General features: G+C 40.6%; 1 protein-coding gene across 5 annotated transcripts in view; it reads left to right on the plus strand.

The window, feature by feature from the left end:
* The first annotated feature begins 1,947 nt into the window (after nt 1-1,947).
* ACBD5 (acyl-CoA binding domain containing 5) overlaps nt 1,948-25,270 on the plus strand; it is a 31,094-nt gene continuing 7,771 nt past the window's right edge. Inside the window, exons 1-10 of one of the 5 annotated variants that reach the window (XM_064444858.1) lie at nt 1,948-2,055; nt 2,296-2,466; nt 3,583-3,703; nt 5,198-5,270; nt 8,838-8,949; nt 9,078-9,110; nt 20,999-21,136; nt 21,905-22,105; nt 22,827-22,933; nt 24,905-25,184. In XM_064444858.1, the coding sequence (XP_064300928.1) occupies nt 2,391-2,466; nt 3,583-3,703; nt 5,198-5,270; nt 8,838-8,949; nt 9,078-9,110; nt 20,999-21,136; nt 21,905-22,105; nt 22,827-22,933; nt 24,905-25,184 (1,141 nt within the window). In that variant the 5' untranslated portion in view covers nt 1,948-2,055; nt 2,296-2,390. The other 4 variants (XM_064444857.1, XM_064444860.1, XM_064444859.1 and 1 more) reach the window with 4 other exon arrangements.

Below are 25,270 nucleotides of genomic sequence, written 5' to 3' on the forward strand. Positions count from 1 at the left end.
TAGGTAATCAGCAGGCAACAGAGAAACGTCATATAATTTTCCTTCCTAAAGAATGGAGTCTAGATTGAGATAGAGCTGCAGATCCACTCCTGGATGTCTGCAAGAGATGACATCGTCCCCTTTATCACCTGTACTCCACATTAACCCTGCATGGAAGGCACTGCAATGAGAATGCAAAATTTGTACACAGGGACAGCTAATAGCAATGCTGATTATTATTATTACATATGAGCATGTAAATTAACTAGGCATCTGTGGTATATTCTCACAGGCTCACCGGTGCTCAGAGTTTGCCTCTCATTTACTATTTCATCCTTGTCTCAGGGCACGATGGTACTGATTATTTTGGGTTACTTCAAGTGCCTCATTCTGGATCTGCAGATCTCACACTCTCACACATCTTCAGTGCAAAGAGGGCAGCTTCTGTTTCTGCACACAGCCATTAAATAGGTTGTCATTTGCATCTCTTTTAAAATCTACTTCCAGTGAAAGTCTGGGAACATTCATTATAAAAATGCAGACTGCATTTCTCTTAAATCAATTAAAATGGCAAACATCATTATAGATTTTCTCAGGTAAATAGAGTTTACACATCAGCTGGCCTCATAAGAGGCCATTAATTTTTTTATTACTTCTTTGCAATTAACTCCTTGCATGTGCAAATAATCCATATTTTTACAGAGACCCACTTATCTTCAAACAAACACTTCCCTTTGATCTAAGCTTCTGTCATTCTTGCCTTCATGGATAAAAAAGATGATAGATCTTAGTACGTAGCTCACAAGAGCTTTAGCAATCTAGTGCTTGAAGAAAAATTCAGAGACATTAATCTGTAACATTCAGTGGAGTAGTGGTGTTCATAATGCAGGTTCATCATTTGCCCAGTGTGGGGAATCCTATTTGAACACCTCTGGAAGTGTCGGCATCTCTCCCACAAAGCTCCCCCCTGGCCAGCTGGCTGCTGACCTTGTGGAATGTACTAGCTCAGCAGAGCAGGGGCTGATCTGCTCTAATTCCCCCTCTCTGGAGCTTTTCTTTCCCACCAGAGGGCATATACTGTGTGCACACAACTGCCTTCAGAGGCATTTAAAATACATATTGTGTACTAGATAAATGAACTGACTCAAATGCCAAGATTTTGTACTTGATTCTATTCAAAGGGGCTTTTAATTCATCCTGTTGCTCACTGGGTAAATTATTCCACTTGCTACAAAAGCAGTTGGTTTAGCATACTTTTGTTTCACTTTGCAGCGTGCTGGATGTGCAGTGCTTTTGAATAAGGCCATTCATTTATTTAGCTACTGAGCTAGGTGGTTGTACTGTACCGGTATTCACCCTCATCTCCAAATACCATCGAAATAGTTACTCCCCGGGTTCTAGCCTTTTAAATCTCATCTCTAAAATTTTAATGAAAATAGAAATCATTAAAGCTATTACAAAAATATGTGGCTAAGCGGTATTTAGGTGAATTATGTGGAACTAGGCGTGGGTAGGAGAATGGCTGTGAGGAAGAAGGAAAGCAGAATGCCAGGCTGGTGGGGGGACCTCCGGAGGATAACCGAGGTCCACAAAATGGGTGAAATATGGCACTGTTTGAAATGTTCATTATCATGTAATTATATTGAAAAAAGTAAAGGCGAGAACAGTTTCCTGAGACCACACGGGAGAGACCCCCCGAGAGCAGCACTTCGAGGGCTTCTCGGCCCCCAGGACTGAGCCCGCCATCACCCAGGGCAGCTCCGAGAAGGCCCTGCGGCAGGGCTGGCCCAAGGGCTTCTCCTCGGCCTCAGCCTGGCCCGCCGCATCCTTCGCTGCGAGGGCTGCCGGCGAGGCAGCGTCCTGCCATGGCGACGGGAGGAAGAGAAGGCGCTGAGGGGGGCGGGTGGCGGGGACACTCGTGTGGGGCCCGGCCTCCCGCGGGGGGCGGGGAGAGGGGCAGGCGGACTACGCTTCCCGGCGTGCCCCGGCGGCCTCGGGGCGGTGCGAGGGGAGGGGAAGGAAGGGAAGAGCGCCGCTGTGGGAGCCATAATATGGGCGCCTGAAGCCGGGGTGGAGGTAGGGCTGGGTCGTTGGTGGGGGTGTGGGTGTCGCGGGCCGCGCTTCAGCCTCGGGGCGAGGCTTGTCCGAGAATCTGGGCGGGGTGTGCCCCAGTCCTAGTCCTGCCTTGCCCGGCTGGAGGAAGAGGGCGGGGGTCCGGAGTGGGGGCCGGGCGCGGCGGGGGCCGGGCACCCCATCCCCTTGCCTCCGCGGGGTGGCTGCGGGTGGCCCGGCGCCTCTCAGCCCCTCTCCCCGTAGTCGGCTACAGGCGCCACGACGAGGGAGGCCGAGCTGAGCCTGCCCCGCCGGACGCGGCCCGGCGGCCGAGCAGGAGGCGGTGAGGGGACGGGGACATGGCGGAGACCGGCTCCGTGCACGCCACCAGGTTCGAGGCGGCCGTGAAGGTGATCCAGAGCCTGCCCAAAAATGGTGAGTGCGGCCGGTGGGGCGGCGAAGTCCGGCGGCCTCGGCGCGGGGCCCGGCTGGCACAGGCCGGGGCAGCAGGGCCGCCCGCCCCGGGCCGGCGCCCCTCAGCTGGCGGCGGCGGGAGAACCGCTGGGGCAGCTCCTAGTGCTGCCGGCCGCCTGGCCTAGAGGGGCGCCGGTTCGGGGGCTTCCGAGCCCGGGACGGGAGTTCCTCAGCCGGGCGCCGGGCAGGGGGCCTGTCGGCTCCTGCCGTGCGCTGCGGGGGGCGCCGGGGACGGGCTCTGCCTCCCTGAAACCCTGAGGTTGGGTTGGCGGCTTCAGAGCTGCTATCGTGAGTTCCCTCTGCCGAGAGAGTTAACAGAACGGAAAAGCAAAAAAAAGTTGGTTATTACATGCGTCATTAATTCTGGCGTAAGAAAAACTGGGGTTTTTTTGAGGTAGTAACGTAAAGGTCACCGTAAACTTCTCCTAACAGCTAGAACCGAACCTCAAAGTACTTGATTTAATGGATCGGTTGTGCATCTTCCCTGCTAGCTGTTACATTTTTGTATTCACGTTTCCTACCTCTACAAAACCGGGTTCCACAAAGGAAGAAAACAAAACCAGGAGAAAGAGTGAAACATAACCCAAAGTGCTGTCAAATACCCAAAGTAAACAAAAACAGTACGAAGGCTATTTTGGGGTATGTTGTGTTTGGGTTTTTGTTGTTTTTGTTTTGGTTTAAGTTCTGGAATCTTTCAATAGTTGCTGTTTTGTAACAGTAGAGTGACTTGCAAGATATTTTGTTTACTGGGAGCTAAACCTGTCCCTTTAAACTGAGTGAAAGGACACTCACTTTATGTTACCTACTACTCCTTTTTCTTTAATTCTAATTGTGGAGTCTGACCTTAGCAGTAGTAAAGGTTATAGTCCCTTAATCTGAAACTTGCTGTTTGTAAAGTAAATATTGTCAGTGGTGCTGGTTCATGGTAGATGAAGATGTTTTCTGTTGACTGATAGCAGTACAATTTAAATCAGGCTGTAACAAACTGCAGGCTGTTTTCTCACAGAAATAATAAGCTTGTAAGATACTTAATATTCTTGACCACAATGTAATTATATTTTAAAATGCTTTCACTAGGTTCATTCCAGCCAACGAATGAAATGATGCTCAAGTTCTATAGCTTTTATAAGCAAGCAACCCAAGGACCTTGTAACATTCCACGACCTGGATTTTGGGATCCGATTGGTAGATATAAATGGTAACTTTTCATGAGTTGTTGTTTTGTTCTGGTTTTTTAATGCTTGGAGTGGAGATATTTAGAAGAGTGGCACTTGGAGAATGAGTTTAGTGAGTTTATTTCTATCTCAGAGAAAGAACATTCACAACCTTTGATGCTTTAATTAGTTTTCTGTCTTGTGTTCCAACTTTCCAGCTCAGATAATTTATAAGTTTTCGGAGTTGCAGATAAGAACATTCCCTCGGGTTCTGCAGGTGGGCAAGTTTTTCTTGGGCAAGCACCATCATGGTACCTCTGCAGTGTTTATCCCATGTTGTAGACTGAAACTGTAGGTGCTCTGCAGGATGAGTGATGTGGTTGAGTGTCTGGAATTCCTCCTTATCAAGTATTCATGTATGATGTGAGCCTGAAGTAAGTAAGTGCTCACTGACAGCTATTAGTATAGCTTCAAGCTCATGGACAGATCTGGTTTATGTATATTTCTGGTTTGTCTGCTCAGTGGTAGGGCTTCTGACTGTATTTTGCTTGTGCGGGGAAGACTTCTGATTCAGCAAATTGCTGAGATCTGTTTGAAAAGCCATGAATGCTTTGCATATTATATTTTAATAACAGTTTGTACTGAAGAACAAGTATTGCTGTCTTCATGGTCACGGTCGTCTTGGGATTTGTGAAATGATTCGGGATTTTTTTCCCCCATCTTCTTTCTTTCCTCCCCAGTCTTCCTAAATCAGGGTGAAGGAGGTATCTTTGCAGAGGACTAGGGCAGTAAGCTTCCACCCACCTTGTTGGTTGTAGCTGAAATGTGAATGGTCAACCTTGGGGTTTTGCTGTAGTGGGACAAATACTCTGGCAAAGGGAAGGGACAGTGACAAGTGCAAGACTGATTAAGGAAACATTTTATTCCAGTCTGGGTTCAGACAGATTCCTTGTTCAATACTGATAAATTTGATTGGATGCTTCTGTCTTGCAGAGTTGGAGAGGGGGAGGTTTTTTTAGGTCATAGGTAGTATGCTGTAATAACTGGGGGCGATGATTAAGCTACTTACCTACTGGACTGATGTGTCTTTCCCCAGTTGCTAAACTTGAAAGGGACAGATTTTTCTTGTAGCCTGTTCTAACTTGCAACTGTTTCCAAGTGGTGGCTGCAGTGTCTGTGCCTGCTCTTTTTCTACAGCAGGTGGTCTTAAAAAAGGAAAAAATCAACCTAATCAAAGGGAAACATGTGTGTCTCATATCTGGGCTTGTTAACTTACCAGGTACAAGATCATAGCTGGTCACTGGGGAACTCTTCAGTCCCCAGGCTGTTCAGTTTGTTGCTGCTTTGTTGAGGTACCCCTATGAACTTACCCTAGCAAATTACACATTTGGACTTTTTTTTAAAGTTGTGAATTGTTGTTGCATTTTATTTGTATTGGAGAAACTCTGGGCATTACATAACTGACCTACTTAAGGCCAGGCTGAAAATATCCAGTAGGCCCTGAAGATACTGAAGATGTAAGCAACTTTCTTTCCTAGGGATGCTTGGAGTGCCCTGGGAGACATGTCCAAAGAAGAAGCCATGATAGCCTATGTTGAAGAAATGAAAAAGGTAAGTTTACTAATGAATGGATCTTCTAGAACAAATGTTCCAGAAATAAAGTAGGGAACATGAGGAGGTTCTTGCTGACTACTACTGTCAAAACTCCAAATGAGTTATTCCCTATGTGAACTGCTATATTTTGGTACTATGCTGTTTGCCCCACAGAGAGAAGAAAATGATGTAGTTCCTTCCAAAGCCATAGAATTTGGGTTTTCAGAGAAACATGGGAGCTCTAGCTAATATGAACCTTAAATGACAGAGCTTAGGAAAGTGAAGTATTGATATCATGGTAAAGAGGGCAGTGGGGAAAACAGTGGAACTTAAAGTACAACAAAAGAAAAGGTGGTTTACTACAAACTGCCTCAGTTCTCAGAGTTGAAAGAGGTAAGAGATCCTTATCTTGGAAAGGAAAAAAACAACCTGCCAAAAGGATTTCAGGAGCAAGAGTCTCACTCTCATGACTGAAGACATGAGTATAATCAAATATATAAACTTGATCATCTTTTTTATTTTTCAAGAAGAACTCAGTGACCTGAATTTTCTGTACTTGTCATGAAAATATTCCTTGTTTATTACAGTTGCAGTCAAAGAATTGTGTAATTTGGTCTGTCTTTTTTGGAATGGATGCGTAACTAGTAAACAGTCCTAGTCACTATATTAAGCAGGAATTGCAGCATTAATTAATAAAAGACAAGAAATTTTAATTCTGAATATTTACTTTAACTAACCCTTTCAACTGTAGTCTTTTCACTGAAGCTTTGCTGTTTAAAGATTATTTCCTGTCAATCTGGATAAAAGTAGAATTGTAAACTGTTAGTATTATGAGGTTAGCATCAACAAGAGAAAATGTAAGTTCTGCTCGAAACACTTGCTTTTCTCCTAGGCCACTATCTAGACATTGAGCTCTTAGCACGTTTAATGATTGATAAAACAAAAACTTTTACTAGGAAAGGAGCTGGAGTCTGACTACTGATCTTCTTCCTATATATAGTTTTAGTGATTTAGTTCCTGCTGGTATTACTGTAGCTGCTTTAAAATGTAAAACAAACAACTGTAGAAAACAGAGAATGCCAAATATTATTAATGTGGTCAAAAAGCCAAATAAATTTTAATAATTCCTTTTGAATGTGTGCCACAAGATTTGGTGCTTCACTTCAAATCTTGGATTCAAAATGTGTTAATACTTCAGTAGAGTACCTAATTTTTTCGGTGCAGTAATTGGTTTGGTCAGGACACTAAAACTAAAACTGCAATGTTTGTTCTTAAAAAAACCCCTAGTGAACCTCCTGTGAGGGAGTCTACTTACTTGACCCTAAAGAAGCACAAATATTCTGCCTCTGTACAGATTATATGTAGGGAATGGAGAGCAAATGCCTTCTTGCTTCGCTCAGCTTTGAAACTGGGGAATCTGTTTACCCTGCTTTGGTGCTGTTTCAGCTCTCACATTTGAAATACTAGCTTCAGTTTTTCCAACCCAATTGATTTGAAATGTCAGTGGAAGTGCATTTCAAATGATGCACTGGGTTGTTCTGTCAGAACATAAGGCACTAATCCTTGTGTTACTGTGGGCATTCTGCTGTTCTGCATAGGTATCCATGTCTAAGGGGGCAAAACCCCCACTTATATACTGATATCACAGGACTGTGTTTAAGGGTGTGTAAGATTGCCTTATTCCCTTCATGTGGTAGCCTTGAAAATTGCAACTGTTGAGGGATGTGTCTGGATGAGGTTTTGAGGTGCTGGTGAGAGATGACCAAATGTGTGGAGTCTTAGCTAAGATGAATCTGAGCTCAGGTGCATTTTGTTTAAGGTTAATTATCTTCCAAGTAGTATTGCTGAAATTGTTTATCGCAATACTGTTTAAACTAATTGATTTACACTTCCAATATAATGTTTTGTTAATATGTTAGAAATGAGTGATAGCATAAAGAAGTGTTAACATGATACAGTGTTTCTAATTAAGAGTGTTCATGTATGAATAGTCTGAGGTACAAAGAAAATAGTTCAGGATACATGATATCTTAAAATCTGAAAGTGCAAAATAAGTTTGAGTATTATGCCTAGCAGCTATGGAAGTAAGCAGTTGATTTTGTTTGTGGAAGTATTTTCTCTTTTATTGCTCACCTGAAAGCTAGAAGTTACAAAACTCTTACTTTAACAGAAATTGTGTGGTAAGATTCTAAGAATTGCTCCAAGCTGCAGAGTATTAATGAGGTCTGTTTAGAATAGATGAAGAGCAGTTATGTGCAGACATTGTAGAAATGTGTGTATGAAAGAGCTTACAGTGCAGATGACAAGTAAATGTGGAGCAAATGCAAGAGCTATTCTAGAATAGGTTTCTTGTTGCTCTCAATGCTATTGAAATGGAAAAAAAAAAAAAAAATCACTGTCCTGCCTCTGGTTCATATCCAGTTCTGTATCTGAGCACTGAGCGTTTCTAACAAATATGGAATGAATTATATACACTGAATAGATCAGAGGAGTGGCAATGAAACTGCAGTTTGATAGGGCTATTGTCTGTTGGTGTCCTTGACTGGCTTGCAAGTGTTGACTTGTTACCTGCTAGCCTGCCTGGAGCTCCTGCTTTGTGAAGTAATGCTGTAGCTTTTGCTTCCACTGCTTAGTGACGTGCTTGGTGCTTTTGTGCGGCATGGTTTGTGGCAACTTGTACCTCCATCTGTTGCTTTCTTGGTGCTCTTCTGGAGGAGGAGGTGTACTGTGGCTGTTAGTTTGCTTCTACCGGAGTCTTTTCCTAAAGCTAGTGCATCTTGTTAAAAAAAAAAAAAAAAAAAAAAAAAGTAGAGGGTGAAAGAGGAACAAAATTATTGGCAAAAAGGTTCGTTGAAAGGACTTAAACTAGAATAGGACAATAATATCATATGCTTTTGAAATAATATTCAATTATTGAAACTCTATTTTAGATTTAAGATTTTGCATTCCTATCAGATGATCAAAGGTACTAGTTTTATAACTTAAAATTAAGAAATTTTTATCAAAGGAAGAGGTCCAAATGACTTCAAGAGCAGAACTTCGTTCTGGTTTGCTCTTTTTCTAAGTATGTATTTGTTTTGCTGAATTCTGTCCATTTTGTTTAAGTTTAGATGGACCCAGTAGGGCACTTTTGATCTGTTCCTTACATTCCACTGAAGGTGACAAGGTTTGACAAAGAATCCTCTAAGAAAAAAAGTCAGTTTCATTTTCTTCCCTGGGAAGACTTGTGTATTAAATTCCATCACATAGCAGCAGCCTGTTGAATTTTGAGTTGGTTCAGTTTGAAATTGCTGAAATAATGGATTCCAAGGTCTAATACTGTGCTGAGGCTGTCCTTTAGTGTTGGCAAATGCATTAGCTCTCCCATCTTCACCTAAAAAAAAAAAACTCATACAGCGAGTTAAGATTCTTGTTTGGTATATTAATTTTATGTTGTTTCCCTTTAATTAAAGAAACACTTTAAACTGATTTTTAAATTTAAGTGACTTAGTGAAATGTTACTGGGTTTTACAATGACCAGCAGTTTCTAAGATCAGTTGAAACAAATTAATAATTGAAATGCTGTTTCATATTTTGGACTTGTAGATTCTTGAAAGTATGCCCATGACGGACAAAGTTGAAGAATTACTACAAGTAATAGGCCCGTTCTATGAAATAGTAGAAGATAAAAAGAACAGAGGATCTGACCTAACCTCAGGTTCGGACAAATAACTTCCTTTATACTACTAATAATCACAACTCCAGATTTTTTTGGGCTTGTTTGCTGTAAATGGTTTTAAAGCTAAATGTTGCATCTTTCTGTTCATTCTCTTTACTATATGGCAGTTCGAATGGAGAAAGTCTCTAAGTATTTGGAAGGTAGGAATAATAAATTATGTGTAAGTCCATCTTTTCCATTGTTCTGGTGCTGTAGTAACTTCTTGCTAACACTTGTGACTTCTGGGCTTGCCACCTCATTAGTCTGGATTTTGTTTTATTTTGCTTCTGAGGCACTAAACAAAATTAGACCCAGGAAGCTCCATGTCTAGTCCTTGTTTATAGGCTTTTTGAGCTCCTGAAGGAAGCCTCTTCCTGAAAAAAGGACAGTATTTGAAACAAACAATTCCCACAACTGAATCTAGTTTATGCCTTTCCATTAATAAAAGGAACAACTAATGTGTAGTGCTACATCCTGATGTAGCTGTGGATTATCAAACTGCATGCAGAGCTGGTAATCCAGCTCCATCATCCAATCTAAAATATAAAAAAAAAATCCACAATCAAAACCCATGTTTTTTTAATCATGGCTTCCCTAATACAGAATGTGAGATGGGTTTGTGAAACTTCTAAGTTAGGTTTTCTGAGGCTCCAGTTCATGAAGGGAATATCTCTAAACATTTTAAATCTCTGAGAAGTGGCAAACCTAGTGGTGTCATAGCTGCATAAATATCAGTGTGGTGATTTTTATTTAGCAATACCATTGTGAGAATGTTTTAGTAATAAGTTATTATGTTACAGGTAATGTGTTCATAAGGTTGTAATAAAGGCTTACAATTGTCTAAATTTGGCTTAAAATTACAGTTAAAAATTGAAATGCAACAGGGCAAAACTTGAAACTATTTAAAAAACAGTGCACAAATTAATTGGTTTAATGTGTTTAAGAAGTAGGAGTCAGCTGGTTAAGTTGCCTTTTGTATGTGGCTTTTTTCCCTTAAAGGAATGTAGCTTTGATTTTGGTTTTGGTATCAAGTCTCAGAGAAACAGAAATAGTTTTTCATTCCTTTTGAGGAAAGGTAATGGTAGAAGTTTTTAAATGGCCATTTTGAAAGCTGTGTGACTTTTTTCTCAACTAAAATTGTGTATGCTTCATGGTTGGGATTTAATGAGCTTGCCTGACAGCTGGATTGATGGACAAAATTCTAAGTATCAGTAGATTTGGGTCAGTGATCTGTGTAATAAGGATTTACTTGGACTTGGTGTCTGTGGCACAGTGCCAAAAGCCACATTTTAAAAAAAAAAAAGTGACTTGGGTAGGGAAACAGAGAATCATGGAAGTTAAACCATACCTGTATTAATAATTGATCTAGCATACTTATTTTGAAGAGGCAGCTTAAATGTAAGGCAGTGTAAGTAAAACAGAATAGCAAAATTCAGCTTTATCTTTGTCTGCCAGTGTTGTAATAAATTTGGTGGTATGTCATCATTCTTCCAGTTTAAAGCTGCAACTTCTAATTATGCCACAATGAATTCAGTCAGTTTTCAGTCTGTTGTATGTTATAATTTTACAATTGCATTTAAGAGCTTGAAGCCCTTTCTTCAGCGCGCTTGCCACTTGCCCAATTAAAAGTGAAGCTGGAAATAATTTTTATTGTCAACAGTACAGGTCTTAAAATACTTGTTAGAAGTATGGAAGCATGAGCACCTTCAGTCTTCCAGATACATGCTGAAGAATAGAACCAATCTGCCCAAGTCAGTGTTTGAGATGGTGTAGCCACTGGTGACAATGCTGTTAAAAATTAACATGTGGTTATGTTAGCTGTCCTAGTGCTGCAGAAGAGAATAGGTAACCGTTGCAGTATTACAGAGGACCCTTTGCTATTGGAAGAGTAGGAGGACTGTGGGGTAAGGTGGGGAGGTGCTTTAGAAGAGTAACGTTTTAACTGCTTGCTCTTGCTAATAAATGCACAAGAAATCTGATGTCCAAGCTAATGCTAAAAAAGCAAGCTTCAAAATACCATTGCTCACTAAATTTGAAATTTTCAGAGTGGGCATTCAAGCTTTCTTGTTACGTTATACCTGAAGAAGCCAAAGGTGGGCTAGAATTGGCACCCTAATGATCTGATACTGGGTGAAAAATATCAAAAGTTTCAAAGTTAAGTCATCCTTCTGAATGTTTTCTTGAGAATGTTTGTGGATGTTTTCTGTTTTTTTCCGAATGTGAGTAAAGCCAATGTGGGGCAAGAAAATCCCTACCTGACAGGCCTGTACAAAGTTATCTCAACAACTAAGCAAAATATCTCAAAATTGTTCACAAGTTCCTCTGTAGAATTTTCCTGTGTACTCCTTCTGCTTTGTGACAAGGCATTTTAAAATCCTACTAAATAAAGATGACCCTTCACCTTTATACTTAGTGGTAGTACTCTTTGTAAGACTGAAGACTAAATGTTGCCTCCAGTAATGACAGGTTATGCACTGCAGAGGCTGTGGAAAATTTAAGTATTGTAATACTCCTAAACTTTGTCATCCTCATTAATGTTTCTCTCCTGAAAACTTTGCTCCCAGCTGTATTGCAGTTGCACCAGATGAAACCCTATTGAAGCAAGGTGACTTGTGTTGCTGCACATGCTGGCTTTGGCCAGTTCTGGTTGCAGTGTAGGATGTTTGCACTAGGAGTCCATTCAGGGCACTGCTTCCATAGCAGCTTGTGTGGATGGCAGAAGCTGGCCCGGCTCACAGGCAGATATGGCTATTTAACAATTTGCTTGGTGTCTTCCTGCGTTGGGTATGGGAGCTAGGTTTAAAAGACAATACTCACTGGGGTCAGGGTGCTTTTAGAACAAGCAAATACATATAGACACTTCTGTTTCAAAAGAAGTAGTTAGTGCAGGACATAGGTAAGCTTGGAGGGGAGGGCTTGCACATGAAAAAAGTGTCTATGTTCTTAATTATTACTTTCCATGTATAAACACTCTTAAAATGCAATATATTTTCCAACTGTACTTCTGTAGATTGCATGTGATTAGTCGCTCTTGTCAAATAATTTTATTTTCTCAAAGAGCTTCTCATGTTATTTTCAACATCTTTGCTTTGTAATGTAGCATTTGGTGGCACGCTCTTCCTGCTTGTGTGCGGGCCTCTCTGTGAAACACCCTGTGTTTGCTGCATGAGCTCATTTTAAAATTTCTGTTTGACTTCAAATATACTTGCTAAACTGATTTCCTTCCTTCTGCTTCCTCTTTTCCTCGCTAGGAGTTCTAAGGAACTCAATGGCTGTGAATCTTCCTAATGCTTTGTAAGAAGGGTAAAAAGAGCTAAAATCCCTGTTACTCTGAAACTGCTGTGCTTTAGTAGGATATGTTGAATGGGTGGCATCCCCACAGCCAAGAGGTACATTAAGGCAGGGCCAGCATGGGGCAGGAGGAGCTGGTGGGTGGGTAAGAGAGGTTTTTAAAATTCTGTCCTTTAAACTTTTTATCCTAGTTTCTAGGGATAAGTTAACAGGTATAATCAAGGTTACAGATTAAATTCAGGGAGGCTAGTGTGAAACTTGCTATATAAATATTTTTGTTAATATCTCAGTTGTTTAATAAATTACCTTCAGAAACATCTAGAACATTGCAGTGTTTGCTGCAGGATGGGGTTATTGTAGGATTAAGGGCTGGGCCAGCAAGTGCTGAAGTCAGGGGAGTCTAAATGCAGTGTGGGTCAGTGTCTCGGCAAGCCACAGATTGCTCTGTTGCAATATATACCTGTTTCAGGCTTTCCAGTTCAAATCTGAGCCTGCTTGGTGATTTGACTTCAAACTGATGGTTTCATGCCAGTGCTGCCTAACAATGTTGGAAATTAGGGCAAAGATCAGTATAGCTTAAGCCTGAGGATACCAACAGCTCCTCTCATACAGAGTAGAAGAGAATATATCACCACAGTGTGAGCAGCAGAGTATCCAAATGTGAAAATGTAAGAATAAAAATAGCTTCTTTCAAAGTGGAGGGAGCCAAGAGAAGCTTTCTTTCATGAAAAGAAAAGCCTACCTGAATTCAGTTTCATGCTGGATTGAGTCAACAGTAACAGGTTTTGTGCATTAAAAAATTGGTCGTTAGACCTGAAATTTTTTTCTCCCAGCCAGACAACAGTTCCTGCAAAAGGGAAAATAAGTTGTCAAAAGCTCTGCAGGTTTTGAGAACCTTGCAGATGTACCCACTTGCTGTAAAATGTAGAGGTCTCACTTGTAGTTAACATCCTGTGATGAGAACTGAAATCCAGATTCCTCACAGCTGTGTTCTATAAAGACAAGGTACAAAGAAGTAGTAGTAGACAGAGGTATGGAAGGCTGGGAAACAACAGATGTAGGTAGTTGTATCTTGATTGCTCTCAGAAAAGTGCCGAGTGGGCATGGGCTGGTGTGGCATGCATAACTTTGTTATAGCAAAAGTAATTACTTCAATCATAGCCTCTAAGATATATGGAAAAGCCATCTGTGTTATCTGTGAGGCTGTATTTAATATGGGCGTTGTAAAAGGCTGTTCAACCAGCAGGTTTGAAGTAGGTGGCAGAATAGTATCTCAGCTGCTTCCTGTTTGGTTTTTTTTCTTGTACAGGGCAAACCAATTTTTGATTCAGGCTACAATATAGATCAGAGTTTCTGGACTATAGGTGACTCAGTAATACGGTTTTCTGTTTTCAAGCATAATTCAGTTTTCTTTATGGGGTTTGAGTTTACTATGTTCGTGTTCTGTATTTTCTGGGACAAAACTTGAGTGTAATCCTCCTCTCTACTTGCCACACAAAGTAAAAGTCCCAAATGTTGACTGTATCTCTCCCACACAGAAGAGAGCTTAGCAAGTCCTGCTCGTTCTCCCAGAGGGAAGTAGTACCAGCCATGGGGACATCCTGGAATGATCTTACTATTCTTGCAGGTTACTACAAATATCTAAGAAGCAGCTGTTCTTCGTGTTCATTCTCACATGTGTGTGTTTGGCTAAGGTGTTGACAGTAAGTTGGCAAAGCCTGGATCCTTTGGTCTTGCTCTGCATGCACTGTGTAACAAGCTGCTTGTGCTTGGTGGCCCTGTACTCTGGATGTCTGGTGGCCTTCGTGGAACTACCTGCTAGTCTTGGGAATGCCTGTGGGGCAGCTGCTGTTCTCCCGGGGCTGCTCTCTTCAGGAAATCCCAGGCAGGTTGCCTCTACTGGCAGAAGGCTCGGGGAGACAGGGAGAAGGGAGATTTATTTAAGTCAACCCAAAAACTTGGTAACCTTGTTTATGCGGAAAGTATTCTGAAAATTCAAAGGAATGGGTACTGGTGTTGTGGATGGAGATGAGAAACTCCATAGATATTGAAAAGTGTAAAGGTCCAGGACTACTAGTCAGTAATCCTAAAAACCATACTTGCAAGTTAATATAAATTTCTAAGAAGCTGCTATTGTCTGTGTTCATTCTTATCCACAAACTATTGTTTTGATGTTTATAAATGGTAAATGAAGACATGGATATTGTTGAGTAAATTGTTCTTTGAAATACAGTGGCATCTCTTCAAGTGTAACAGCTTGAAAAGCACATGAGCAGAGAGGAATGCTGGCAAAACAAGGCTGTAGTCTTTTAGAGTATATTAAAAGAAAAATAAAACGGAGGAAACTGTAGAGCGGAAGATCTGGCTGCCATGATCTGTGTGCTTAGGGAATACCTTTCTCAAAGAACTTGAGAACTTTGAGAACTTTCTCAAAGCACTTAAGTGATAAAACAGTGGTAGTTAAAGTAAGGAATTTTATATTTTTCTGTCTATTTTTGACAGACCTTTCTAAAATCTCTTTGTGATGGCAGCTCGTCTGAGTACTGTAGAACAGATGTTACAGAGCAGGCTAGGCCCCTGGTAATTTTCTTTGTAGTGTGCTATATTAAAAAGAATGGAAGGAAATGAGGGTATAGAAACTCTTGTTCTTCTAGCTGAAGAGCTTATTGCTCCCAGATGCTTGCGTGTACTCCTCCTTTCCTGCTGCAGTCACTTCTTGCAGTGAGCTCCCTGCAGTATTGGGATACATCAGTTTCAAAAAAGACATGGGGATTTGTGCAACTAAGCGTGTTGGAAATGGCAGAACGTGGTTGCATAAACTTGGAACTGAAGCAGGGAGTTTACTTGTATCAGTAACAACCATGAAACATTAGGTTGTGATGGCAAGAAAAGAATTCCAGTTACCTGATTATGAAAACAATTTTGTACACCATATAGGGCTCTCTGAGACTTAATTTTGACAGAGCTTGAGTCTACTTAAATGTAGGAGTGCAAAGAGATCACTATTTAAGTTGATATAAGTGTAGGTCATGGAAATAATTTTTTAATGGCTAAAATTTTGCTGCCATTGAGCAGATAATAAACTTACGGTGTATTACAAAAAAAACCCCATAATTTTTATTAACTAGCTGTGTACATACTATTTAAATGTTTCAGGATGTGTTTCACCTGCTGTTGTAGACTGTTTCCTGATCACTGGTATTTGCAAAGAATGAAAGAGGCTGTAATACTTGGGTGAAGATACTGTGTTGTGCTGAGCCAACTATCAGTACAGCTCCAGCAATGCATGTTAAGTTTGTATAAGAATTATGTGCCTATTCAGAAAAACAAAAATACAAGGCATTTGAGGAAAAACCTGCTAGACTAGGTTTTCTTTGTAAGATGACCCTTGAGCTGGGGCATATCTGCAGAGGCATTTTCATTGAATCACAGAATGGTTTGGGTTGGAAGGGACCTTAATGATCATCTAGTTCCAACCCCCCTGCCATGGGCAGGGACACCTTCCACTAGACCAGGTTGCTCAAAGCCCCATCCAACCTGGCCTTGAATGTTTCCAGGGATGGGACACCCACATCTTTTCTTGGCAACCTGTTTCAGTGCCTCACAACCCTCATAGTGAAGAATTTCTTCCTTAAACTGAAAGAGGGTAGATGTAGGTATAAAGCTGTTACCCCTTGTCCTATCACTGCATGCCCTTGTAAAAAGTCCCTCTCCAGCTTTCTTGGTACTGGAAGGCTGTTATAATGTCTCCCCAGAGCCTTCTCTTCTCCAGGCTGAACAACCCCAACTCTCTCGGCCTGTATTCATAGGAGAGGTGCTCCAGCCCTTGGATCATTTTTGTGGCCCTCATCTGGACTTGCTCCACCAGGTCCATGTCCTTCTTATGTTTGGGGCCCCAGAGCTAAATGCAGTGCTCCAGGTGGCGTCTCATGAGAGTGGAGTAGAGGGGGAGAATCGCCTCCCTTGATCTGCTGGCATGCTTCTTTTGATGTAGCCCAGAACATGGTTGGTTTTCTGGGCTGCAAGTGCACATTGATGGGTCACAGTGAGCTGCTCATCAACCGGCACCCCCAAGTCCTTCTCCTCAGGGGTGCTTTCAGTCTGTTTTCCACCCAGCCTGTATATGTGTTTGGGACTGCCCTGACCCCTGTACAGGGCCTTGTACTTGGCCATGTTGAAATTCATGAGGTTTGCACAGGCCTACCTCTCAAACCTGTCAAGGTCCCTCTGAATGGCATCCCTTCCCTCCAGCATGTCGACTGTACCACACAACATGGTGTCGTCAGCAAACTTGCTGAGGCTGCACTCAGTCCCACTCTCCGTGTCACCAGCAAAGATGTTAAACAGTGCTGGTCCCAATACTGACTCATGAGGAATGCCACTCATCACCGATCTCCACTTGGATATTGATCGGTTCACTGCAACTCTTTGAGTGCAACCAGCCAGCCAATTCCTTAGCCACTGAGTGGTCCATCTGTCAAATCCATGTCTCGCCAATTTAGAGACAAGGATGTCATGTGGGATGGTGTCAAATGCTTTGCACAGGTCCAGGTAGATAACATCAGTTGCTCTTCCCTTATCCACCAATGCTGTAATGCTATTGTAGAAGGCCACCAATTTGTCAGGCACAATTTGCCCTTAGAGCAACCATGCTGGCTGTCACCAATTCCATGTGCCTTAGCATAGTTTCCAGGGGGATCTGCTTTATGATTTTGCCAGGCACAGAGTTGAGACTGGCCTGCAGTTCCCTGGGTCTTCCTTTTTTCCCTTTTTAAAAATGGGGGATATATTTCCCCTTTTCCAGGCAGTGGGAACTTCACTGGCCTGCCACGACTTCTCAAATATGATGGATAAGGGTGTAGCAACTTCATCTGCCAGTTCCCTCAGGACCTGTGGAAGCATCTCATCAGGTCCCATGGACTTGTTTACCTTCAGGTTCTTTATAGACTCTCAAACCTGATCATCTCCTACAATGGGCAGTTCATTGTTCTCCCAGTCCTGGCCTTTGCCTTCTGCAACTTGGTGGTATGGCTTGGGTACGGGCTGGTAAAGACTGAGGCAAAAAGTCATTAAGTACTTCAGCCTTTTTCATATCCTGGGAAACCAGGCCTCCCATTCCCTTCTGGAGAGGGCCTGTATTTTCCATAGTCTTCATTTAAGCAACTCGCTCCCATCTGGGTGACAAAAATTGCCTTGAAATATGTGGGAAGTTAGAAATCAAATACATATTTTTCAGGAACTTGGCCCTGTTATACAAGTTATTGAGAAGAATTGTAGTGCTACCTTTAAAGAAATATATTTAGAATTGCTCTTAGGCAATCTCTTAATAGAGATGACACAAGAAAATTAACATCTAGTGAAAGCTTGTAGACAGGCTGTGTGTCTATTCTTCACAGCCTTTCCTTATTGCCATTTTCTTTTGTTAAATTCTTCCTTCTGTTTGCATGTTGTTACTGTTACATAGGTCTTACTCTATAGCATTAAAGACAGACAATCGAGGCTTTTATAGTAGAATATAATTCCTTGTATGGCTGTAGAGCAGTACAGCTTTGATTTAGAAAACTCTGACACAAATATCACAGTTTGGTGCAGGCAGTAAGATGAAAATAATAAACCAAGAGGGATTCTATAGAATCTAAATGAGGGCAACAGAAAAAGCTACTAATATTTTACCTGCAGTTGAAATGGGTAAACAGAAAGAATGAAGGGGTGGGCAGATGGGTGGGATTAGCACAAAGCAAATGAAGTTGCTTGACTCTTACCATTTGTATTAAAAGATACATTCCTTAAGAAGTAGCTATTAACCTACCAACAGGGACTGTAGAAGTCACTACTAGTTGGCTCTGTTTAGTCTTTAACCCTATCACCCCCAGTATTAGTCATCATTGCTGGTTTCGTAGCAGGTACTCAGTGTAACAAGGGGGATGGCAGGTGTTCAGTTTTGGGCCCTTCACCACAAAAAGGACATTGAGGTGCTGGAGCGTCTCCAAAGAAGGGCAACAAAGTTGGTGAAGGGTCTAGAGAAAAAGTCTTATGATGAATGGTTGAGGGAGCTGGGGTTGTTTAGTCTGGAGAAGAGGAGGCTGAGGGGAGACCTTATTGCTCTCTACAACTACCTGAAAGGAGGTTGTAGCAAGGTGGGGGTTGGACTCTTCTCCCTAGAACAAGCGATAGGATAAGCAGAAATGGCCTCAAGCTGCACCAGGGGAAGTTTAGGTTGGACCTTAGAAAAAAATTCTTCACCAAAAGAGTTGTCAAACATTGGAAAGGGCTGCCCAGGGAGGTGGTTGAGTGACCATCCCTGGAGGTATTTAAAAGAAGGGTAGATGTGGTGCTTGAGGTTATGGTTTAGTGGTGGACTTGACAGTAATAGGTTAGTGGTTGGACTCAATGATCTTAAGGGTCTTTTCCAACCTTAATGATTCTATGATTCTAAACTGTGGTTTTACCATGTAGTAAAAGCAATTAGGGGTGGACCTCATGAGCATAGGAGTGTAAGGGTTCTGAGGAAGAATGTACAATGAAGCATGGTATTTCAAGTAGCCAAGACTAAACAATGCTGTGTTCTTCAGAGTTGGTATCGAAGCAATGTCTCTTTATCATCTTTAGGAGCACTGTTGCTAAGGTTGACTTTGTGGAAGAAATATGATCCTGATGGATTTCAGTTATTCAGGTGTCCCATGGGATGATACCATGAATCTGTTACTGTTGATACTTTCTCTCAGTTCCACCTCTTTATTTAAATATATGTGATGTATCACTTAGAAATTTCCCCAAATGAATAATCTCCTTACTGAAATTAAGTGAAGAGAGAACATGCTTGATTGTACAAAGACCTTCCCTTCAAAAAGAAGAAAAGTAAATATTAAGAAAAAAGCTTATGGTATAGCTAGGGCTTTTTACAGTATCTTTAGTAGGGTGAGGAGGTTTACAGTTTTGATCCACCTTCCTTCACAGCTAAATGTTCCACCTAGTCTCGTCTTTCCTGTCTACTCCCACAACTGGGTAGGACACATGAATGATTGTGGCCCCGTTCTCTTTTTGTTTCAAAGGGAAGGATGATACCTGCCTTACCATGTCAAGGGAGATGTGTCTGTACTTAATGTTCATGCTATGAGGACTTAACTGCTACCTTATCTTCCTCACACTGCTGCTTCTCAGAAAAAACATCTCAAGAATTGGGTTTCACAATAAATGAAACATGCTTATGGGAAATAAACTGGGAACATGGTGGGATTTTTCTTTTGTGAAACAGATTTCCTTGCAAATAAGAAGTGTTCTTCAGTAGGGAGAAAACGATCATGTGATTGGTTATATTCTTGTAGTCTACAAGGCAGACAATAGATTTCTCTGTCTGTTTTTACAATGAAGAAGCATTTTTTTTTTAATCTTCAGCTAGAATTTGGATCAAATAAATCCTAAACAGTGAGGCAGGGTACCCACAGAAGCCGTACCTTGCAGTAAAACTAAAGTGAACAGGATATTTAATATATTAGTTATTTCTGTATAAGAAGTTATTTTGCCTTTGTGTTGTTTTTCTTTTTTAAAGCACTATGGATAAGCTTTGAAACTAGAGAAATGTGGAAAGGCTCTTCAATGCAAGGTTAAAGCAGAAAACCCTTAACTCTTATTTACCATGCAGCAAAGAAAGTAGCAGAGCTGGTTTGGCAACTCCAGTATAATTGCATATTATTTTGCTGTTAATGTTAAGCCTAAACATAAGAATTAATCTTTCAAGGTTCTGACAAGGGAAGATAGAAATTATGCAAATAGAATGCTGTGGGGACAGAACAGGCAGAATTCAGCCTTGGAGTCAACGTGTAGACTCTGAGTGTCTTGCAGAAACTGTCCCTCTTTGTACCTTAATCACTCTGTCCTAACATAGGAGGTTTATATGATCATCAGGATATATTTAACCATATCTTTTTTACAGGAGGTGGTAGAATTGTCCCTTACATTCTCAATATTTTTTAAGAATCTTTACCTTGCAATTCTTTGTACAATCAGAGTAAATAGTTTGTGATCCTTGGAGTGATCAAAGATGTGGAAAACAAGGACTTAGCAGCTACTTTGTCTATTTCAAGATTTTTTTAAAAAAACTTATGTAATTAGGCATGCAAACAAATGCTCAGTGTATTTATTTCATCATTTTCATTGAAATTAGAGAATTTATTTCCATATGCCCTTTGCTAGATAAATATCTGTATAAATTTGAGTCGTCTTACCATGCATCTGCTTAAATTGCTGCAGGAGAAGATGCATAAGATCTTGTATTCACCTTTTTTGGAATCCTGTTGCTCACGTAATTGAATAGAATGTTTCAAAATTTGCCTTTGAATTGGGAGTAGTTTTGAAGCATTTCAGCCCAAAAGGCTATTAAAACACCCACTTCTGGGTTTAAAAGAACATAGCCACATTGGTCCTAGATAAACTGTTACTGCAGCTATACCATAAATATGGGGTAATAGACTTGGTCCGAGACTCGGTAGTGAAAGTGGCCTGCTGTATCTTTCTAGTAGGCTTCCTCAGAATCATTGACAATCTCTTCACCAGGAATCAAGCACTCCTGGCGAACCACAAAAGATAAACATTAAACCAATTAAGGAAGAGCTTACAGAAATAAAGTTGGTGTTATTTGGTACATCTTCCAATATGGAAATACTGTTGTAGAGCTATCACTAATGGTTTGAGGCGGGGAGGGTTGTGTGTTTGTTTCTTTTAAAATACATCTTTTTTTCCTCTTTGAATTTTTTCTCAGACCTTAGTAATGTCATGACTTCCACTCCAAATATAAAGGCTGTGAATGGAAAAGCTGAAAGTAGTGATAGCGGAGCAGAATCGGAAGAAGAAGGGCTTTGTGAAGAGGAGGAGAAAGAACTGCAGCTAAATGGAAAGGGTATGTTTTCCTCACTTGGACCATTGTCTCTTCCAAAGTTATGCTTAGCCACCTAAGTGGCAGAAAAATCCCAAAGGATCATGAACACTCTACTTCTTCAGGAGAATTAGATGCAAATACGCATGGATGCATGTGTGATGAATGGCAGTGTCTCAGCCTGGGTTGTAAGATTTAGAACTAGTAGAAATTTGTGAGCTGTGCCATACAATTTTTGACTTGGCTAGGATGTTCTGTCGGTAGGCTAGCTAAAAGTCTATACCCTGTGTTGTTTTGGGTTTTGTTGCCAGTGCTCTTTGTAAGAGCTGTGAATGGCTACATGGGCTGTAACAATAGAATTGAAAATCACTTTTTTTTCTTCAGAGAAAATAAAACAACTTTCAGTGAGATTTGTTTAGGGGGTCCATGAAGAGTTCTGAGAAATACCAGCATCAAGTGAAAACCAAACAAAACTACATCTTTAGAATTCTCTGCAGGTTTTTTCCTCCAAGGACATTAGGGTAATTATTTAATTTATCAAGAGACCTACTTTGGATTTGCTTACTTGTTTTAAATATAATCTGCTCTTTATGCATATTCAATTTAATATTTACACTTTTTACAAGAATAAAACAATCCCTGCAAATGTGAATCTAGGAGTATTTATATATTTTTTTTTCTGCAGATACATTATACTTACAGTCCATTAGAAAGTTAGCTACTTGAAGAAATATGTTTTGAGCCATTAGGTGTGTAGTTTTCTATTTAGAAGGTTTTCTTGTTCTTTTACAGACTATAAGAATGTAAAACAAGAACCAGCAGCTGCTAAGGATTTGGAAAGTATTGTTACTAATGGCTGTTACAAGGACAGCTTTATGCCAGATATGCAGAATGGCATCCAGACTAAATCTGCCCTGAATGGCTTGAACTCAGAGGAGGAAATAAAGAAAATGGAGCCAAGCCTGGAAATAGCTAATAACAGTGCTCACCAAGGTATTGTCCTTGCAAGACCATATTTTCATTTGCACATGCTTTTCTTGGAAAATATTTCTTTTCTTGTAAGCTTAATCCTGGGATTCAGAGACTAGAAATGCTGTTTTTCAGTAGTAGGAACCTGAAGAAAGACTACACAAAAAAATTAAATTTAATTCCAGTTTAAAATAAGGCTTTCTCTTCGGATCTACAGAAAGAGAGAAGAATTCAGAGACAGGTCCAAAACCACAGAAATACAAATGTTTTCTTTTAAAATCATTACACTACCTATGCAAATACTGTTTGCCTTTGAAAGCTAATTTGTAGTGAAATAAAAATCGCTAGTATCTTATTTGTCTTTCTTAAAGGCTGAACAAAATTTAAATGCCAGTTTGTTGAAACTGATGTTTAAATATGTAATTTAAAAACTAACAGATAACTTCAGGCAAAACTTTTTTATGCTGAGCTTAGGAAGGAGAGTGCAACGAACAAGGTAAAATTAAAATTATCAACTTAAAATGGCAAAATGTCAATATGAGGTATAGTTTTCCCATAAGTAAGAGTTCTGTATAATTCCTATATTAATATAACCTCTTTATTCAGAATTTAATATTAGGATGACAATTGTAAATAAAGGGGACATGAGTTGAAGCTCACCAACACATTTTAACACATTTTTTCACTCTTTGCTAGGATTGGCTCATATTTACAAAGCATGTGTGTGGCCCTCCTTTTCATGCAGGTGCAAATGAAGAGAATACTGAAGAGGTCTCAGCAACTCAGCACTTAACCAGTGATTCAGACAGTGAAGTTTATTGTGACTCTATGGAGCAACTTGGACTAGAAGAGGTAGGGGCTTAGTATTCCTAGGTGTATTTTGAAACTGATCTGCTGATTTTTAAATAGGTTCCTATCTGTCAGGTGAATCTGGACGTGCAGAGGTGAAGGAAGTAATGAGTAGTTCATGATTTACTCTCTCCTGGTTAGACTATGTGTTTTTTTTTCTTTTTATTGTCAGTCTTTTACAACTTGGTTACAGCTGATCCAAAAGCCTTGAAATTTTTGCTCACAGAATTTATGTGAGGGGAAGGTATCAAAAACAACAGGACAAAGAAACTAAGGGCTGTGTCTGGAAATGAATGTAGGGTCTCCTAACATACGTAGGGACCAGAATCCAACTATCCCTAAGAAGCGGGTTGTGTCTTTGTAACAATGAGCTTTTTGCACACTCCTTTTCTGGCTTGATGAACCCTGCGTTTGTTTCTTTATTTATTTTAAGAGTAAGCCTTAGCAGGTGGCCTGTAGGTCAGTGCCTGAAAGTGGCCTGGGTCTGAAGAAGTGGGAGATAACAATGATTTCTGGGTTCTCTTGTACTTTTCAGCTGCAGTGAAGATCTGACTTTCATACAAAAGGTGCGCACTGACTGTGCTGGCTTTGTTTTGACTGAATTTGTGCTCCTGGTCATTGTACAAACTGTAGTCTTAGTTGACTTACTGCCTTGGACCTCCTTCAGCGGTCCAATTTAAGTGTGGACTTTGTAGATTGTACTCAAACACCTGGTTTCCTGATTCTGGGGAGGAATATATGAATGATGCATGGGATCAGAAGCACTGTAATATTTTGTCATTCTCTTGTCTAGCAGTTTTCTGAGGATCTAGAGAATTCCTTTTAGCAAATCAAAATTTTACACAGTAGTGAAGCATGATTTGGTAGAAGTGCTGCAAGCTTTCTTATCTAGGTCATTTCTCAATCATCTTGTGTATTGTTCGAGCTTGTTTGAGATTCTTTAATTGAACTGGGTGGGTAATTTGTCAGAATTTCCCAACCTGCACAAGAAAAGTTCTAGTTTTGAACAAAATAACAAATGTTCAGGTATATGTAAATAAGTATGCAAGTAGAACTACAGATAGATCAATTCAAACTAGAAGAGGTTCATTTAAAGGATAAAATACAGCTTTGTATTAGAAAAGTTGTAGTAAACACTCTGTCCTTCAGTTCTAATGATACAGGTTTATGAACTGCTATTTGACAAATGGGATTTTGGCAGCAGTTTCCATTTCTTTGCTCCTTCTTTTGTTTATTTTGGATTTTTCATCGAGTTACTTTTCAGCTAGCTGAGGTCCCCAGTCTGCTTCAGCATATACTTGTGCAAGTGCTTGTCCTTGCGCTGAACAAAGGGTTGCTTGAGCCACCTTAAGGCAGTCCTGTTGCAGAGCATGTAATTGTGACCTGATCAACTCAATTGTCATCCATTTTTAATAACTTTCTACACTACCACTGATTTTGAGTGAGAAGTTGTTAGAATACTATGCCTTTTTTTTTTTGGTGAGAGGTACAGGGTGCAGCCAAGCTGTTTTGAACAGGCTGATAATAAACAGCGTGATCTCTTTGCCATGAGCATAAACACTGCCTACTCAAGGTTGCTAATAGCATGTGATTTTTGACAGTGTGGCTCACAAATCCAAGTTAGGATACCACTTCACTGTCTGGGAATCAAAGCCAATTTTACAAGGGAAAACTGAACATTTTCGGATCTTAATGTTTACTTTAGTGAATACTGAGTGTTACTGAATGTAATTTAGAAATGCCTAAAGTAATTTCAGGTGGTATCACTGTTTTGTATTTGTATGCCTCAAATGCCTTTTCAATCTGAAAAGGACTTTTAGACAATTGGAAGTGCATTCTACAGGAAAACAACTGCTCCTGTTAAAAGAATTCTGGGCAAACTTTTAAAGTGAAAGTAGAGATGATGCTTCTTCCTTTTGTTGGTTAACCGTCACATTTTACAGAATTTAATTACTTGCTAATGTTAATTTGTAGCCCTGTGTGGAGATCATCACATCAGCTAAAGGATCTTTAAAGCATTCATCCCATTTCTTGGATGTAGATCACAGTCTTCTCTTAGAAAATACGGATTTTCCAAGGCACGCTTGCGTGACTTACAGGAATCTCCACCCTGGAAATTCTGTAGAGGGAGCAGCTCAAGAGCAAGGTGAAGTCAAGTGCGGAGGAGAAGATGGCAAAGCCAGTAATGGGGGCCCTCACAAGGAGAAGAAGGGTGGAGAGAAAGCAGATTTCTACAGTGTCAGAAGAGGGAGAGGTACTGTGCATGCTGCTTTTGTTTCTCCCACTCTCCTGACTGCTATAAGTTACTGTTGCCTGAGAAGCACTTGTCAATATTGTCCA

The sequence above is a fragment of the Phalacrocorax carbo genome, chromosome 2 (assembly GCF_963921805.1).
Source record: "Phalacrocorax carbo chromosome 2, bPhaCar2.1, whole genome shotgun sequence".
NCBI classification, from domain to species: Eukaryota; Metazoa; Chordata; class Aves; order Suliformes; family Phalacrocoracidae; genus Phalacrocorax; species Phalacrocorax carbo.